The sequence below is a fragment of the Citrus sinensis genome, chromosome 3 (assembly GCF_022201045.2).
Source record: "Citrus sinensis cultivar Valencia sweet orange chromosome 3, DVS_A1.0, whole genome shotgun sequence".
Lineage (NCBI taxonomy): Eukaryota > Viridiplantae > Streptophyta > Magnoliopsida > Sapindales > Rutaceae > Citrus > Citrus sinensis.
Genome location: NC_068558.1, coordinates 50,179,065 through 50,196,955, shown reverse-complemented (window position 1 = coordinate 50,196,955; position 17,891 = coordinate 50,179,065). Strand labels below are relative to the sequence as shown.

Sequence of the window (17,891 nt, the reverse complement as noted above, 5' to 3'; positions counted from 1 at the left end):
TTTTACCCCTACACCGTTAAACATAATTGAGAAAATAATGGAATTGGAGGCGCAGTCCAACGAGTCAATTTTACTAGGTGTGGGATGTAGAATTTCAATTCATTTGGGGTAGGTAAAAAATTACCATTTTATTTTACCCCTGTCTTTTAACATCAATACAATTTGCTTAAGGTGTGGAGATATAAGAAACCTACTAATTTCCTCTCATAAGGTCTTTTTAATTAATCTTTTGTTATTAAACTAACCTTATTTTCTCTTTCTCCATTAGAGATGCCAAAAAAACTCGGCCCAACCCGGCCCGACTCATTCTCATAAGTTTTAGCCCAAACCTCTCACATAAGAGTTTGGACAAGAGTTTAAAAAAAAAAAAAGTATGTGCCTAATCCAAGCCCTTTATTTTTTGAACAAAATAAATTTATAAATTAGAATAATAAATTAAAATTAAAAATAATAGAAAAAAGAAAAAGAAAGCTTAAATCCCTAATTCATATATCAATAATGAATAATAAACTTAAAATTATAACACTAAACTCTCTTTGAAGTGTTAATTAATTAATTATAGTGCTTGAATTAGAGAATGCAATACTAAAGAATTAAATCTTTAAATTTTTATTTGCTTTATTTTCTTTATTTATTATTTTGTTTTGAAATATTCATTTTTTTAATTCATTATTGATTATAATAACTTGATTATTATTAATAGGCTTGGGCTTTTTCACCTTATCAACATGAACTCAAAAAATGTACATAGCCTTGAAAAAATGTATACCAACAACTTGGCATGCTCTCTTAAAAAAAATTTTTTTTAAAGTTTGTCGTGTTTTTTCCATAGGCAAGGCATGACACGATCGATGGCAAGCACGCGTGGGCATGACACGTGTGTCGAATTGAGCCTAAGAAAAAAAAAGGCACAACACAAGACGACACAAAGAAAATGGTGAGCACGACACGAGCATGAGCACACATGGACCTTCTTTTATATCGGCCTGGCTCGTTGGCCATTTCTATTTAACAGCCCAATTCCATTATTTTAATTTCTGATGGCGATGGATCTTAGGCTCATGTATATATCGTCTGCTATTACACAACCAATTAAATTTTGGCTAAAAATCCTTTTCGACATCATCCGATTTTGATTTTGAGGACTTGTAGAAATTCCTCAGACCGTCCACAATTTGTTCTATGTACAATAATGTGGGTAATTGTCAGATGAAAACAAAACATCCTAATGTGAAGATTAAAGGCACAAAAAGAAAAAAATTAGGGTCCCTCACAAGGAAGAAATTTTATAATACATCAGAAGTATCATGTTAGTCATACAACAAGTAAATTTTACTATGACATATTTGCATTTATTTTGAAAAATATATCATGCAAGTGGTTGTTATATTAAATTCAATAGGGGTAGGCAAATACAGGTTTGGATAGGGATTGGATCAACTTGATCGAGTTTTGAGTTAATCGGGTTGGAAAAAAAAAAAGCAATCCGAGTTCAATTCATAGATAGCTTGTGTGTTCATGGTGTTTCAAGTCGATATGATTCAATCACGATCTAATCCAATTGGGTTGGCCAAAATCCAACCCAATCAGGTTAAAGTTTTCATCCACATCCGATCTAAATCCAAAATTTTTAGATTGGGTTCGATTATTCCCCTAAAATTCAATTACACTTGTCATATATACATCAATTGATTGTATTACCTCTAATATATTGTAGAATTTCTCCTTACAACGGTTCCAAAGGTGCCTGAATCCTCTAATCACATGCACAATAGCTAGGACCTACTAATTTTCTGCCAATCAGAAACCATAAAAAAAAAAAAAAAAAAAAAGGCAATTGTTTCGATGGTTGGGCTTCCAAGATGTTGAGGGGTAAGATTCATTTCTTTCTTCACAAGAAACTTCATAGCATATTCAAGTCATTTTACCTTTTTCATTTGGCGTGGGACGCATCTTTCTATCTGTTTCTGAAGGAATCGAAGCGGATTTAATAAAATCCGAAGGAATTTAACAAATGCAAACTTTCTGGTGTCGCTATCAAACTCAATGTTGACGGGGCGCAAAGTCCATCGGATTTTTAATATCCGTTGATGAGTTCGGCCATTTTACATGACACGACACATGAACACATAGTCGGCTTTTACAATTCGGACCTAAGACATATCATTTGTTTTTATACAACAACTATAGTGGTGTAATTTGACATGCAATATGTAGAAAATGAATGATAAGGAATAGATTTTAATAGAGACAAATAGAAAACAAGGCAACCAGTGAAAAAACAAATGATAAAGAATAGATTTTAACACAAATTAATATACAACATGGATCTTTTAAATAATTTTTAAACATATAAAGAATAATTAGATAATTGATTCAAATGATCGGATTAAATGAATATTTACTTAATCTTTTAATATCTTTTGAGTGGGACAGGACACTTTTTTTTTTTTTTTTTTAATGACATACCATCTACAAATATTTATAATCTGGAAATTTACTGCGGGAGAGGAAATTAAATCTCTAGCCACAGCTCTCGCCTTCGTGAAACGGTGAGAGGATAGATAGCCACCACGACAAAGCCTTGTTGGCGTGGGACCCATCTTCTGCATGAAAAAAAAGTGAATGTGAATAACTTTTCAAGACTCATTTTTTCTTCAGCAGAAATAAAAATTGGTGGAGCCGATACTGTTCATTACTCTCTAATGAAATCGAACTCGATCTAGTATCCGAACAATTTGCCCCAGTTATCAACATTGACAAATGTCATTATTGAATTAAAATAAACATGCATGCACTGTACATAGATAGGGACACAAATTGTTGAAACTCGGACCGAAGAAGATCCGATGACCCCATCTCACTCTATAAATAACAACATGATCATCGCATGGCTAAGACACTGCTTTTACAAAACAATTAACACACAAATATTTTTCTGTAAATCAAACCCACCATGGACGAAGAGGCCAATCAAGTCTTTGAAATGGCAGAATGTGATCATGGCGTTTTGCTTTTCATCATCCGTTGAGATCGCTATCCTGTTTGCTGAAACTAACTCGGAGCTTTCTCCTTCATTCTATGTGCTTTCATTTGCTATCTTGCTGACATTTCTTTTTCTGTTTGTTTCAAAACTTATCGCCCACAAGTTTGCCGTTGCATCCCAATTGCTAGAGAAAGGTGCTATCATCGTTGCTGCCACTGCATTGGTCTTGGTCACCACCATCCCGTATTCCTCGAACAAGTTCAAGTATGCAGCCTGGGCTCTCTACGCCGCCTCGTTGCTTACCATCTTCATCTGCAATTTCAAAGATCAAATTGTCAACCTCAAAAGGTTTTGTCCAACAGGCTCTACTGTCATTTGCTTTCTCAACTGTTTCGGTCAATCTTGATACCAGGTGTGTTTGATGAGTATATATATATCTGCGTGTGTTTCCAGTTATAGTTGTTGTTGTATCACTGCATGTAAGTTGTGTTATTTCAGAACTCGTTAATATGAGAGTTTGTGTTATTGTGTTGTATTACATATGAAACGGAATTAATTACTTGATAATAATATCAATCTTGTGTGCTTTAATTAAAATTATAGTTTGTTGCTGCTTGATAATAATATCGCTTATGAAGACAATATTGACTCCGTGTATACACACACACACACGATTATAAAGACCTATAAAAAGAAATATTTTAGATTCAAATGATAATTATTTTACCATCTAATCTCGATTTTTTTTTTTTGAAAAAAAGTAGAAGTGATGTAACAAATATTGGTTTTTAAAAGCCCTTTCCTAGGCTGATGATTATAAGTATAAGCCCATTAGTAATGCATGTGTATGGAGTAAATAATCGTTCAATATTAATAATTAATGATTGTGAAAATTTAGAATTCGAATGATACAAAAGACTTGATGGATGATAATTTTAACAGATTTTTTTTATTATAAATATCGATAAAATACTAATTACAATATTCACACCAGTGTTATTAAAAAAAAAATCATTTGTGTAAGGAGTCAATCAGATTTTTGAAATTAAACCAGATGGTCTTTTTTTTTTCACAATTGAACGGGGACGATATCCGAAACTGTGTCAACCTTTTGTAATTGGTTGGTCCAAGCCCGTCATTTTCTACGTGTCAAGAAATTAAAATAAACTAAGCAAAGACATGAAGGACGCCTGCTGTCGGAGGATCCGATTGGTGACTTGCAATTCCTTTTAATTCTTCGAGAACACGGAGTGAAGCCAACGATCGGATCAAGAACTACTCGTGCTTTTATATTTTACTCTATATAAAAAAATAAAAATAAAAGATTTTATTTAATATTGATATTATCACCATAAGTCCACCATTGGACCAATATATGGTTGACATTTGACATAAGTTTGAGTTTAAAGAGACTCTTCACTCTTTGTATATAATTAACTGTTAAGGGTGTGTTTGTGATTGAGGTACTGTAACTTAAAAATTACAGTTGTTGTAGAAAAAAAACTGTAATTATGAAACAAAAGTTAGTAATATATAGTAAATGTAAATTTTAAATAATAATTTTGATAAAATTATTGAAGATATAATATATTTTTTATTATATAAATGAAAAATTATATCAACATACTTTTTAAGATACAATAATTAGTGTTTACAAAATATTTTAATACTGTAATTTTTAAATTATAACTGCTCAACCTCAATTTTAAATGTACCCTTAATAAAATATAAATTCCACCTAACTATATGGCTTTCCTCTTTCCCGACCCCTATCCCAAAATAAAATAAGTGAAAGTCTAAACCCGACCCTACCCTACAGTGGGCACCCCCAACACTTTAATGGGCTTGGACTTTTTCATCCCTATTATCCATTTAAATATCTTCTTTTTAGATATAGGTTACAAATGATATTTCACCATATTTCTTGATAGGTTATAAAAGATAATGAGTAATGAGATATATTATTCAAATCTAAATATATATAGACATAATCTATCGAGAATAAATTAATAATGAGGATCAAAATCCACCCTCTACCTATAATTTTTACCTATAATAAAGAATAAAGAAATAAAGAATTTCATCTAAATTTTTACAAAGAGCAACTAAAATCACCTAATTTCTATATGAAATTAATGTTATAAATTAACCAAAATCTCCATTTTAATTTCCTCATGAGGTTAAGAGAGTTTAGTATTGTATTTTCAGATAGAGTAATGATATAACCACAAACTCTTGTATAAACTTATTTTATACAAATTGATGTGGTATGATAAAATTAGTTGAATTAAATATTTTTTTGTCCACATGATTTATTTCTATTATTTTATATTTTCATTATACCAATGAATTAATGCCACATCAATTTGTACAATATAAATTTGTACAAGAATTTGTGACTGCATCATCACTCTTTCAAATAACTCCACCTTTGCCTAATATTTTAAAATGAATAATTTTGCATCTTTTTTGACTTTTGACAATGGGCAGTAAGGAATGAAATCTTTTGTATGTATATCGATCTAATCCATCATTATTTTTTACTAAAAAGTTATGTTTAGTGTAAAGAAAGATAAGAAAAATGAAAAATTTACCATCTTTCTTTCTACCCACTCACTCTCTCAGTCTCTCTCTTCCCTTTTCTTCTTTATTTACGCCAAGCATATTAAGATCAGCACACTGAATAACGAAAAAAGATAAGCTTGACTTGACCGAATTAAAAAACTGCGAATCGAGAAACTTTCTAGAGGAAGATCAGATATCCAAATTCATCCCAAACGAATACACTGCTGAGCAATCGTCAAGCTTTTTTGGGTTGCACCATTTTAGTACAAACCATCAGTCGACAATGTTTAGATTCCCACATCTTGTTGATTATTTCTCAAATTTTAATTCGAGACACAATTCTAATTCGAGAACCACCGACACCAGCTGAACCAGCAAATAGATTTGATTATAACACCCAGTCGGGACTTTCATGATCCGGGTATACAAATTCTATCTAGACAACCGGCCCTACAACTCAGGTAGCTACAGCATGGCAGGATCACATAATTCATTTGCAAAAAATAATAAGGCACAACAATATCAAAATTATAACATGTCGCTATGTAGCTAGGACACCAGAAAACAGGAGCTTCACAAAGCAAACGAGCATATTAACACCCTCACACCAATCTCTCCTTTCTCTCTCAACTTTTTTCTTCATCATCATCATCTTAACTATCATTTGAGGAGCTTCCCCTGACAAGAGAACCTCGACGGTGGCCACCTACAATTGCATCTTTAAGACGAGATATGGGACCCAACAACCTGCTCCCTTTCTGCAAATATGATGACCATAATAATAACAGGAAAAGAAAAGCAAAAAAGAACATCAGTATCAATTTATAATACAGAGACCTTCCATCTCACAAAGTTTCTAGAAGACAGGAAAAGAAAATGCAAATCCTATCCAATTTTCAACCAGATATACCACCTGACTTGCAAACTACATGGAAGGAGGTAAACCGTGTGGGCAGAGCTTCAAGTTTAATTTCTGATATAACCCAGATGGATCAGACTTCAGATCTAGTTAAGACAACAAAACTAAAGAAGAAACACAAGAGCAAGGTTCCGATCTTATTCATAGAAAAGGCTAGTCAGGTTTGCTTCTTCAGTTCCTGACCTAATAATTGGAAAAACGTATACTTCTTGAATCCGAGACAACTCTATGTGGTTCTACAAGTGAAGAGTTCGGGTGACATTCTCAAGAAACACGTCAAGAAGATGTAGGCTCCACAAAGAAAGCAGGATAGTACAAACACAAATCTAAAGGAAAAATTTCTAATAGTCCACAATCTATCAGCAATTACTCATGGTTGAAGCATGGTTTTAATTTCCAGTCCAATAAAATAATATTTTGAATTACGCTTTTATAATTCGCATGCATACGGCTTTTAGAAACATATTAACCAATAATAGTAAAACAGAGTAAAACCCACTTCTTCTATGGCACTGCAATAAAATTTACTGAGCCGACTAATTACTTTATTTTTTTCGGGGGAAAAACAGCAATCCACATACCTCATCATTGATGCTGAGCTGCCACTTCAGCTGCAAAGCTTGCCACCTTTCTTGTTGCCACTGCTGCCCAATAATTACAATGCCCATCACAGCCGCTGCAATGAAAATGGACCAAAATGTATTTGTCTCCTTTGCATGAGCATACAAGGAAGCTGCCCTTCTCTTCCACCATGCTTCACAGGGAAGGTCAGACTCAGCAAATTTGTCATCTTCTTTTGCAGGCATCAGAGATTTTGATGCGTCTGCGGGAACATTTAAACCTTGCTCAGAAGGTTCAGTTAGCTCAGGAGTCTCCAAGTTCTCATTGAGTGCCGTGTCACCGTGGAAAGAACTAAACGTAGCCGCACTGTAAATACTCTCTTCCTTCCTAGTCAAATTTAACCCCGGTAATGGTGTACCTTCTTCAAACTCTGTACTACTAAAGGATAGCCTGTTACCCCTCTCATCAAAAATCTGCATTTCTGGAAACTCATTGTGTACACTCAAATCCTTAAGGGTCCAATTATCTTCATCATCCTTTCCACTAGATTTGTCTCCGACTTCAGCACCCAATTCAGAGACAACGTCCTTCCCTTCAGATTCATTATAAATCTCACTCTTTACAAGTTCAGGTTCCACCGGCAAATTCTCATGCTCACCGGGGGGAAAAACAAAGTGACGAGACATGAATAATGCATGAGAAGTTTCCGCTTCAATTTCTTCAGCAGTGTCACCCCTGGCATCATCCTTCGGTTCATCATTTTGAGCACTAGGAGCAGCAGCATAGGTAGATGCTGTAAGTGACACAACCTCCCATTCATTCCCACGGGAAGCATTCTCTTCTACCTCATTATCCGCCATCCTTCCCAATGACAAGTTTCCTATCATTTAAAACATCAGAATAACAAAAAGCAACAAGTAATGAACTTAAAAGTGAATACAGAAAAATCAAAAGCATAAGACATAATTACTTCATCATAATTCTGTTACGCCATCATGCAAATTGTCTTACCACTAAAACATGACATATTAAAAGTAAACTATGCCATATCATCCCAAAAATTTACATAAAAAAAAAAACTACTAAATTCTACTCACAACTAAAAAGCTTTATAAGCCAAAAACTCAGTCAGTGAACTAAAGCCCACGCTATAAATTAACATCATTCTATGTACAGACAAAAGCATCAGATTCAGTCGAAAAACGTATTTCTAATTCTGATACAAATTAGAGATTAAACTTAAAAAAAAAAAAGAAAAATTCATCATCCAGTAAGTCAGTACGTGTGATGAAAGAAAGAATTAAGTCAACGCAAGCACGTACAAATCAATATAATTATTAACAGATGATTTAAAAAGAATTAAAACAAAAAGAAAACAAAATCAATCATCACATATCTATCAAACATAACAAAATCAGCGATCCACAGCTCATATAATTTCAAAAGAAAACAAATTAAAAATGAAAACTCACAGAGACGCAATCGGAGGAACAAGATCTAAGGCGGAAATATAGACTGGTGATCGATACGGCGGCGTTTCTGATTAGATTGAGCAACACTAACTGCCTCGACAGGCGTAGAGCGGAACAAGGCTTTATAGACTATAGTTAAGGTTTCTCGAATTCGAGATAAAAGAAGAGAACCGATGGTACCGGTATATTTGATCGGAGTTACTGGCTGTTGTAGGTAAAGCACGTCGTGTATTGAGATAATAATAATAATATCTTTATTGTTAGTCACTGTGGCTACCGGTCGTTAACCGGTAATTAAGGTAAGGTTCGTGCGTTTGCGTGCGAGGGACTGCGAGGTATAAATTATTACGCTTACGCGACCTAGTTGCGTGGCCCATCATCGAATAACAAAAAGGGGCTACTAAGGGATTAGTCGTTCGTTGTACCTTCAAACGACTGGGCCCAGTTATTAAGTTATTAAAATAATTTTTAATTAGCATCGGTGAATAGTGGTGATAGGTTTTTGCGATTAAAAAATAGATAAACGATTCGCAATTGTGGGTATTTTTTTAATGACTAGCAAGCAGTCGTGGCGATGGATGAGGAACGTGGGCCAAATGGAACTGCATAAGTGCACTTCATTTCCTTCATTCGATCGTGCGGATGCATGATTGCATTGACAGATTCAAGTCAAACGAACAAATCCCATTGCAAAAGACTCAAACCAAGAACCTTTGGGCCATTCATTGCAGGAACTTGCAACCCGCCAAAATCATCACTTAGACATCTATCCTTTTTTATTTTTTTGGTTTGACTATTGACACCCCATTTAAAGAACTTTTAACCCTTTTTCATTATTTATCCCGTTTACAATTGTAAGTAAGCTCAAACAACAAAAACTAACTATTGCTCCTCCATGTATTTAAATTATGGGTGGAGTTTTTTGCACCTTTAAATTAAAATGTCAAAAAAATTCAAATAGATTATCACAAATTTTCTATAATTTAATGGAATATTAAACATGCGTAAACTTAAATATTCGGTTAATCCTGAAAAATGAATGTATAGAGTATAGAGAATTAGGAATGTAATATTGATATGATTTTTGAAAGTAGTAAATAAATTAATTTTAGACATAAAAAAATGAGTCAATAACGTATGATTAATTGTTTCAAATTAAAGGTTGATAATTTGAAAACTTTCATCCTCACTCGTTTATGTCGCTCGTAATATGCAACGTGGCATTCTGTAAGTGGTAGGATAAGCAGAAAGCCAAGCAGTTTCAAGGAGTGAAGATGAAATATAAAAGAGGATTGTGTGGCCGGTGGCGGGAGCTGAAGGTTCATTATCCAGAGAAGAGAAAAACAGCCAAGTGCGAAGAGAAATGGAGGATTTATACGCATTGGACTTTGACGGCGTTATCTGTGACAGCTGCGAAGAGACCGCTCTTTCTGCCGTCAAGGTCATTTCCCTCCGTTTGACTAATGAGAAAATCCTCGTGAAATTCTCTGTTTTTTCTTTTCCAAAAAAAGTGCTTTTGAATTAGATTTGGATTGATCCATCTTCCTTTATTTCACTTGTGTTTAATAGGCTGCCAGAGTGAGATGGCCAAGTTTATTCGACGGCGTGGATTCCGCCTTGGAGGATTGGATTGTTGATCAAATGCACGCGGTGAGCTCTAGTTAGTTACTTTGCTTGTATCTTATTCTCTTCAATCTGAATTTCACAAGAACTCAAAGCTTCTCCAAATCTCTTGCATTCATTCGGTGAAAAAAGAATCTGCTGAAAGCAAACTAGTGCTTTATATTATTGCAGTTGCGGCCTGTGGTTGAAACAGGATATGACACTTTGTTGCTAGTGAGGTTGCTGCTTGAGATGAGACTACCTTCTCTTCGAAAATCCTCGGTGAGTATAATTCCGTGCTAAAATTTATTTGATGGATGATACTATTAAATGGCTACATAAAAATGTTTCAAATTAAAGGTTGCAGAAGGACTCACAGTGGAGGGGATATTAGAGAATTGGCTTAAGATTAAACCTGTGATTATGGAAGAATGGGGTGAGAACAGAGAAGCTTTAATAGAACTTTCCGGAAAGGTCAGAGACGAATGGATGGATACCGACTTCACAACTTGGATTGGTGCCAATCGGTACTCTAAATTGATGAGCTTGTAGAGATTGGAGCAAGACATTTGATACTCTATTTTCCCACAAATATCTTGAGCTTGTAATTGGTTTGTTTGACCCACAATTTGATTAGAAGATGCTCTTATTCTGCAGACTTTATCCAGGTGTTTCAGATGCTCTCAAGTTGGCAAGTTCAAGGATATATATAGTCACCTCAAATCAGGTTTGAAGATACTGATTTGAAAGTAACAACCTTATATATTCCCCTGTTTGTCACCACTACTTATCTTAATTTTCTTTTGTCTGTAATCAGAGCCGATTTGTAGAGACTTTACTGCGGGAGCTTGCAGGAGTTACCATAACACCTGACAGACTTTACGGTCTGGGAACTGGGTCAGTACACATTATCAATGCTAGCTGTTGGTTCTTTCTTACTGTTGCCGGTGGCTGTTGTTGCTTGCTCACATCAAAGTGATTCTTCCTCTTGATTTCGTTTACTAATTGCAGTCCGAAGGTGAATGTTTTGAAGCAACTTCAGAAGAAACCCGAGCACCAGGGGCTGAGACTTCAGTGAGTCATATTATATATGTTAGATCACAACTAAAAATTTTGATTTTCCAATCCATTGCAATGAAGTGACGATTACAATTACAGCTTTGTAGAAGATCGACTTGCAACCCTGAAGAATGTGATTAAAGAGCCTGAATTAGATGGATGGAATTTGTATCTCGGTAATCTCTTTCGGTTTTTATGTCATATTTTATTGTTGTATTTGTATGCAGTAGCATTGTTTGCTAAGATGGATGTGTTGAACTAATTGAAACAGTTGACTGGGGATACAACACTCCGAAAGAGAGGGCTGAAGCAGCAAGCATGCCCAGGATTCAGCTTCTCCAGCTCTCTGACTTCTGTACCAAGCTGAAATAGTCATTGGCTTCCCTACTTCCCCGTTTATTCGTTGATGAGCAATTCTTCCAGTAACACAAACTGCGACCACTTTTCTTATTTCGAATTTTTAAATTGGTTCATCTGAGCTATTTGATTGTTTCCCATCGTCGTGCATGATTTCAGTGGAAGCTGAAACTACAATGATAACGATAAACTACCCAATCAACAAACTTTGGGCCATTAATTGCAGAAACCAAAAGCCCACCAAAACCAATAACCATTTTAACAGGACCTCCTATTTATTTTTATTTTTTTACACTAATAATTCTGGAAATTTGTCATCCTCCGCTATGTATTGTAACGTCAAAAGAAATTAAATCGATGATCTTTGTGTCCGTAAAATCTAAATTTGTTTATGGCCTACGATACTTTCCACCAACCCAAAAAAAAATAAAAAATAAAAAATAACTACAATGCTTCTATAATTTTTACTTTATTTTTTTTATTATGTTTCTATAAGATTTTGGTCCTCTGCATTTTCTTTTTCTTTTTCTTTTTCTTTTTCTTTAATGGTAGATATACTATTGTTGCATTTGGCAGTAGGGATTGGATTATTTCTATAAAATTTAGTTCAATTCTGTGTTTGGTGTAAACTAAAGGAGTTAGGACGGTTGATTTCAGGCTCACAATTTTAAGATGATAACAATAAAATTATATAAGATACGTCAAGTACTTTGGTTGCGATGGGATTATTAGTCGTTAGGTACTCTGGTTGTCAGTTTAGGTGTGTTGGAATTAAATGAGAGTAAAAAGAAAAAAAATTGTCCTCTTTATCACTTTTTTTTTTTTTTTCATTTTAACTTAATATTTTAATATAAATTAAATATAAACTTACTTTCACAAATTTTTAACCAATTTTTTATATTATATAAAATATCAAATTCTATTCAATAATTTTTTTAAACTAGTATTGAATAATATTAAAGTTAACCATTATTAATATTATTTAAAAATAATGATATCATTTAAATAGTTATTTTTAACTTTGCCAAATGAAAGTTAATATAGTCTTGTTCGATGTTCTACAAGCAAAAGAGATTATTATAAAAAATTCAGTCTAATCCAATTAAATTAGGATATTTAATCCAAATCAATCCAATATAATCCTATATTTAATGATTTTTAAAATGAAAGATAGTACTAAATATTTAAGTTAAATCATATCATTTTTGTTACCCAATCTAATTTAGTCCGAAGTTCAAATGTGCCCTGTGTGTATCATTACTTTACTTCTCAAATTATTTGACTGTTTCCAAAAATAAATTGATACATGATAAAGTGTTATTGTATTGTAACTTGTAAGATATGCGGTAAAGAAGTATTTTTTATACAATTGGGTAAAGAAGTATTTTCTATACAGTCTAAGATTCTTTTGTAAAAATAAACCATGTAAAAGATGTGACGGTAATAGAATTTTTAAAGTAGTTTGTACGAAGGAAAATATAATTCACTCATAAAATGGTTTTAAAAAAAAAAGTAATTTTTGTTATATTCTCAATAAATTAATTATTTTCAAAACATTTCTAAATTATTGTAAACTACTCATTCTTAATTACCATTAAAAACATGAGAATAGTTTGATGAAAAACAAAATATTTTTAATAATACTTAAGGACAAATTGATGTCTGATGGGTATGGTTCTGATCTTGGATAAATTAAAATTTACAGAAAAAACAAAAAAAAAAGGATCGTCGTTCAAAATGGGAAAACGGGAAAACGTGTCGCTCCATCATTGGAGTTTGGTGAGTAAGCCAATCCGCACCCCACCGGTATAATGGGAGTCGGCAAGAGTAAAAGCAAAAACAAGGTTGGGTGTCGCGACTAGATGGCGGATTTGTACGCCTTGGACTTCGACGGAGTTCTCTGTGACAGCTGTGGGGAGAGCTCTCTCTCCGCCGTCAAGGTCCATTTAACTACTGGGATATCAGCCGGCGCGAATTATTTTTTTTCAATTTTTAATTTGATTATTCATTTTTCCCTTCGTGCATATTGTTAGGCTGCGAAAGTGAGATGGCCAGGTTTATTTGACGGCGTCGATTCCGTCATCGAGGATTGGATTGTTGATCAAATGCATATAGTAAGCTCTTCGTTTTTTATCTCATTTCAATTTTCTTTTCTCATATGCCTCTGCCTGAAAACGGAAATGCTGTTCTATTACGCCTGGACTTTGTTTATTTAGTTGATATTTTAATTTTATGCATAAGAATGGATGTTTGATTGGGGCCAAAAAAATAATAATAATAATAAATAAATAAATAGGCTCTGTTGAAGCTAATTAGTACTTCATTTTTTTTGTAGCTGCGACCTGTGGTGGAAACAGGATATGAAAATCTGTTACTGGTGAGGTTGCTGCTTGAGATAAGAATGCCTTCTATTCGGAAATCCTCGGTAGGTATTATATAATTATATTTGATGGAACATTAAATGGCTAAAAAGCCTGTCATACTTTCAAACTTTGTTTGTGTTTAGAAGAATGGTGTTGATTGTATATTCATTTGCTTAGCCTTTTGACACATTGATTTTGAACTGATGACGAATTTGATTCAATTTGCAAGGTTTCGGAGGGACTCACGGTGGAAGGGATACTGGAGAACTGGTCTAAGATAAAACCTGTGATTATGGAAGATTGGAGCGAGAATAGAGATGCTCTTGTTGATCTTTTCGGCAAGGTCAGAGATGAATGGATGGATAAGGACTTGACTACTTGGATTGGTGCTAATAGGTATTTTAAACAAGCTTTTTGAGATGACACTGAACAATTTGTACTACTATTTTTCACATGATGATCAAAACTCTGGAAAAATAAAACAAAATAAAAACTTTTACTTTCATATTTTGCTTAGCAATCAACGTAGTGCTTCTTCTGTGTAACTTAGTTTGAGAATCTACTTAATTATTGATTAGCATTTGGGCGAACAAAGTTCTTATTATTATTGCACCTTGAAATTCATTTATTGTTAACCAATTTGCTTCCCTTTGCATAAAGCTGCTTATGAGGCTTGAGTGAACCTTTTTTGGGCATATTGTTTGTCTTTCTTCATGCATTCCTTTATCATTTAATGGCCAGCTCCCTTTCCTCTTTTGTAATTTGAATGATAGTATGGGTCTCCGTTTTACATATCTTAAACATTTTTGGCTGTAAATTAATTGTCATTCTGATATTTTTGAACTCATAGGAGCTCCTGTCGGTCTTTTTACCAAATTTTAGTATGTTTAAGGTTTTGATTTTGTGTAGATTTCAATTTTACTGGAGCTTGTAGTATTGGTCCATAAATGTGAACTGGAATTTGATTACCTGGTGCATCTCCTGCAGATTCTATCCAGGCATCCCTGATGCTCTAAAATTTGCAAGCTCAAGGATTTATATTGTCACCACAAAGCAGGTTTCAAGAGACTGATATGATAGTAATAGTTTTATAAGTTTCTTTTCTTATCATAAAATTATCTTCCTTTGTCCCAATTCAGAGCCGTTTCGCAGATGCTTTACTACGAGAGCTTGCAGGAGTTACAATACCACCTGACAGAATTTATGGTCTGGGAACTGGGTTAGTGTTGTCTATGCTCCTAGGTGAAATACTTTTGTGGCTGCACTGGCTGGTTCTTTGACACTGTTGCTTGTGGTTGCTCCCACTAAAAGGAATTTCTCCTTGATTTTGATTACTACTTGCAGTCCAAAGGTGGAAGTGTTGAAGCAACTCCAGAAGAAACCAGAACTCCAGGGGATGACATTGCAGTAAGTTATTATGTGTATTACAATTAGATATTTTTGTACTATAGTCTACTAAAACAAAATGAGGCTGTTAAATGCTTGGTAATGATTTTTTTTTTGGCTCTTCTGGCTATTTAGCTTCTATTACTTAAGACGTAACTCCCTTGTTTGTTAAACTTGAATGAAACCTGAAACTAGTACTTCTAAATTTTGATCAGCTTTGTGGAAGATCGACTTGCAACTCTTAAGAATGTGATTAAAGAGCCTGAGCTAGATGGGTGGAATTTGTACCTAGGTAATATCCTTTAATAATCTTTCCCCCTTTTATTGTCTTTTTCGGTTTTTGTGTCATATTTTGCCGCTGTTTTTAGTAGCTCTGGTTGCTAAAGTGGATCAATTGGAGCAGGTGACTGGGGATACAACACTCAGAAAGAGAGGGAAGAAGCAGCAAGCATTCCTAGGATTCAGCTCCTTCAACTCTCAGACTTCAGTAGAAAGCTGAAATGATTGTCGGGTGCAATATTTATTCATAGATTACCCCAATTCTTACTTGAATAGATGCAAACAGTGTCCTTTCGCCGTCCAAGTAAATTATTGAGATGAGAATTACTCGAGTATCTGCTAACTGCTAATGAAGGAACTGGAGTATTTCTCATGTTGTCATTGGTATTGCATACACATAGAATAAGATGAAGATTCTGCATGTTTAAAATTCTTTTTCTTCAAATCAAGAAGTTCCAATTTCAGTAAATTGCATTGAATATATTTGTAATCCAGTGTGCATCATTCAGAAAGTTACAAACTATCTGCTCAGGCAGACGGGCACAAATATTAAAGGAATGGGATGAGGAATGAGGATGAGTGCGGGTACCTAACGAAAGTTGAAAGTGGTGAAAAGCAAATCTTAGAAATGAATTCCTAGTGTTGTTAATCTGAATCTAATTTTGTAAATCTTGTCAGCTAGAGCTCTTCCTTGGCGCGTCCATCATCAGCATCATCTTTGTTATTTTCATTTTGTAGCTTCTGAATAACTTTTTCAAGAGGAGGATCTCCTGGTCGTCGATAAGCTTGGTCCCCTATCTTAACCTCATAGGCCTCCGGTTGGTTCAATAAAAACTCCCTCAACTGGGTTGGAAGAACAATTTCCCAAAAGAAAATGAATCAGAATCCAAAAGACGAACAATGTGGAGAATTATCAAAAGTTAATTTATTAGCCAAGACTTCAACGAGGGACTGAATTCAACATAAATCGCTTACCTCCAAAACGTCTTGGCCTCTTTGCAAGGTGAACATGATTGTGACAAAATCAATGGCCATGAACTTCACTTCAATAGATCCAGTTTTCAGAACTTTTGACCATTTCGTAGCAATCTCCATTACTTCGGCCTTAAAAAACAAAAGGAAATGAGAAATCTATCAGGGATCGAGATGTTTAACTAACTCTCGTACTTATTCATTCACTATTAGTGATTTATGATTAATAATAATAATAATAATAATAATAATAATAATAAAAGCTCAGCTTAATGATTTATGATTATGATTCATTGTTAATGACGACGACCAAGAAGCAATAAAAAGTGGGTGATGTGATGTGACAGCGCAATCGATTTACCACAGAACGAGGAGTACCCAGACGGAGCTTAACGAACCCGAAAACGGGGCCGAATTGACGCTTCAACATCTCTTCCTGCATCTGGGGAATATTCATACTGTCAAAATCAAGCTTTGGCGGATCGAATTCCTCGGGGCCCGATGTCTTTGGCTTGCCCCATTCCTTCCAATCATCATCTTCTTCATCATCAATCACATCAGCCAGATCATCCGTGATGTGGAATTTGCTCTTCCCTGCCTCTGTCAATCGGACAAATTCACCATTTCTATCAAAGATTTGGGCTACACTTACCACGACCAGGATTACAATTAGACTGCGATATTGATTCGTCATTTTCATTTTTTCAGATATATGATTTTTAGTCGCTTCGCTTCGGTTTCGTTATTTATTATCGTTGGTTTCATTTCAATCTCACTCTTTGCCTGGCCTTAGTTTTTGATACCGCATTTTGTGGGATCTACAGCATTATTACATGCAAAATTTTGAGGAGTATTAAAAAAAAATAAAAATAAAAAATAAACTTAACTATTGAGATGGATTATAGAACGCGCCTAGGCTTCTTCAATAATTAATTAGTTAAACCATAGATCTACCTCAACATCTCACAATCACATCGTGAGATGGATAATCCACAATTGGCTACAAAATAATTCCTCCATACATTTGACTTTATTTCTCCAATATTTATTTCTCAAATAGAAACAATGAGAAGAGACTAGGAAAACCAAAAAAAAAATCGGAGAGAGAAGATAAAGCTATATATGTATATAACCTTGAATGGAAATTGGATAATTTTGGATGAATTTGGTGGCTGGTGGCTAGTTTCTTTCTTTTTCTTTTTTTTTTGGTGGTAAAAAAAAAAAAAAATTAAATCAGTTAGTATAGGCAAAATAGTCAAACCATACATTAGTGAGCACTTCCAATAGAGTTAACATAAAAATTAATGAATTATCACCTATAACTTATAAGAGTATTTTTAAAATAATTATCATCTGCTTCAAACAAATGT

The 17,891-nt window shown here is 34.2% G+C and overlaps 4 protein-coding genes across 5 annotated transcripts; 2 read left to right on the top strand and 2 right to left on the bottom strand.

The window, feature by feature from the left end:
- Positions 1-5,918: 5,918 nt before the first annotated feature.
- Positions 5,919-8,668, bottom strand: LOC127898601 (ATG8-interacting protein 2-like). Of its 2 annotated transcripts, none has more exons than XM_052438141.1 (3): positions 8,504-8,668; positions 7,052-7,911; positions 5,919-6,309 (listed from the first exon to the last, which is right to left on the bottom strand). In XM_052438141.1, exons 2-3 carry the CDS (start codon positions 7,889-7,891, stop codon positions 6,205-6,207), a joined length of 945 nt encoding a protein of 314 aa, XP_052294101.1. In that variant the 5' UTR covers positions 7,892-7,911; positions 8,504-8,668; the 3' UTR covers positions 5,919-6,204. The 2 variants fall into 2 exon arrangements, with proteins under 2 accessions (XP_052294101.1, XP_052294102.1); XM_052438142.1 differs by lacking the exon at positions 5,919-6,309 and adding an exon at positions 6,349-6,524.
- Positions 8,669-9,793: 1,125 nt separating this feature from the next.
- On the top strand, positions 9,794-11,659 carry LOC127898626 (uncharacterized). Its single transcript, XM_052438730.1, has 9 exons — positions 9,794-9,944; positions 10,073-10,153; positions 10,298-10,387; positions 10,466-10,632; positions 10,763-10,832; positions 10,923-11,002; positions 11,117-11,179; positions 11,264-11,340; positions 11,436-11,659. Exons 1-9 carry the CDS (start codon positions 9,867-9,869, stop codon positions 11,534-11,536), a joined length of 807 nt encoding a protein of 268 aa, XP_052294690.1. The 5' UTR covers positions 9,794-9,866; the 3' UTR covers positions 11,537-11,659.
- Positions 11,660-13,243: 1,584 nt separating this feature from the next.
- LOC102608684 (hypothetical protein) lies at positions 13,244-16,018 on the top strand. The gene is made up of 9 exons (XM_006491073.4): positions 13,244-13,461; positions 13,555-13,635; positions 13,857-13,946; positions 14,114-14,280; positions 14,872-14,941; positions 15,024-15,103; positions 15,229-15,291; positions 15,486-15,562; positions 15,674-16,018. Exons 1-9 carry the CDS (start codon positions 13,384-13,386, stop codon positions 15,772-15,774), a joined length of 807 nt encoding a protein of 268 aa, XP_006491136.1. The 5' UTR covers positions 13,244-13,383; the 3' UTR covers positions 15,775-16,018.
- On the bottom strand, positions 16,003-17,594 carry LOC127901427 (uncharacterized). Its single transcript, XM_052438731.1, has 3 exons — positions 16,883-17,594; positions 16,525-16,653; positions 16,003-16,392 (listed from the first exon to the last, which is right to left on the bottom strand). The coding sequence occupies exons 1-3, from the start codon at positions 17,219-17,221 to the stop codon at positions 16,228-16,230; spliced, it is 633 nt and encodes a 210-aa protein (XP_052294691.1). The 5' UTR covers positions 17,222-17,594; the 3' UTR covers positions 16,003-16,227.
- Positions 17,595-17,891: the final 297 nt, after the last annotated feature.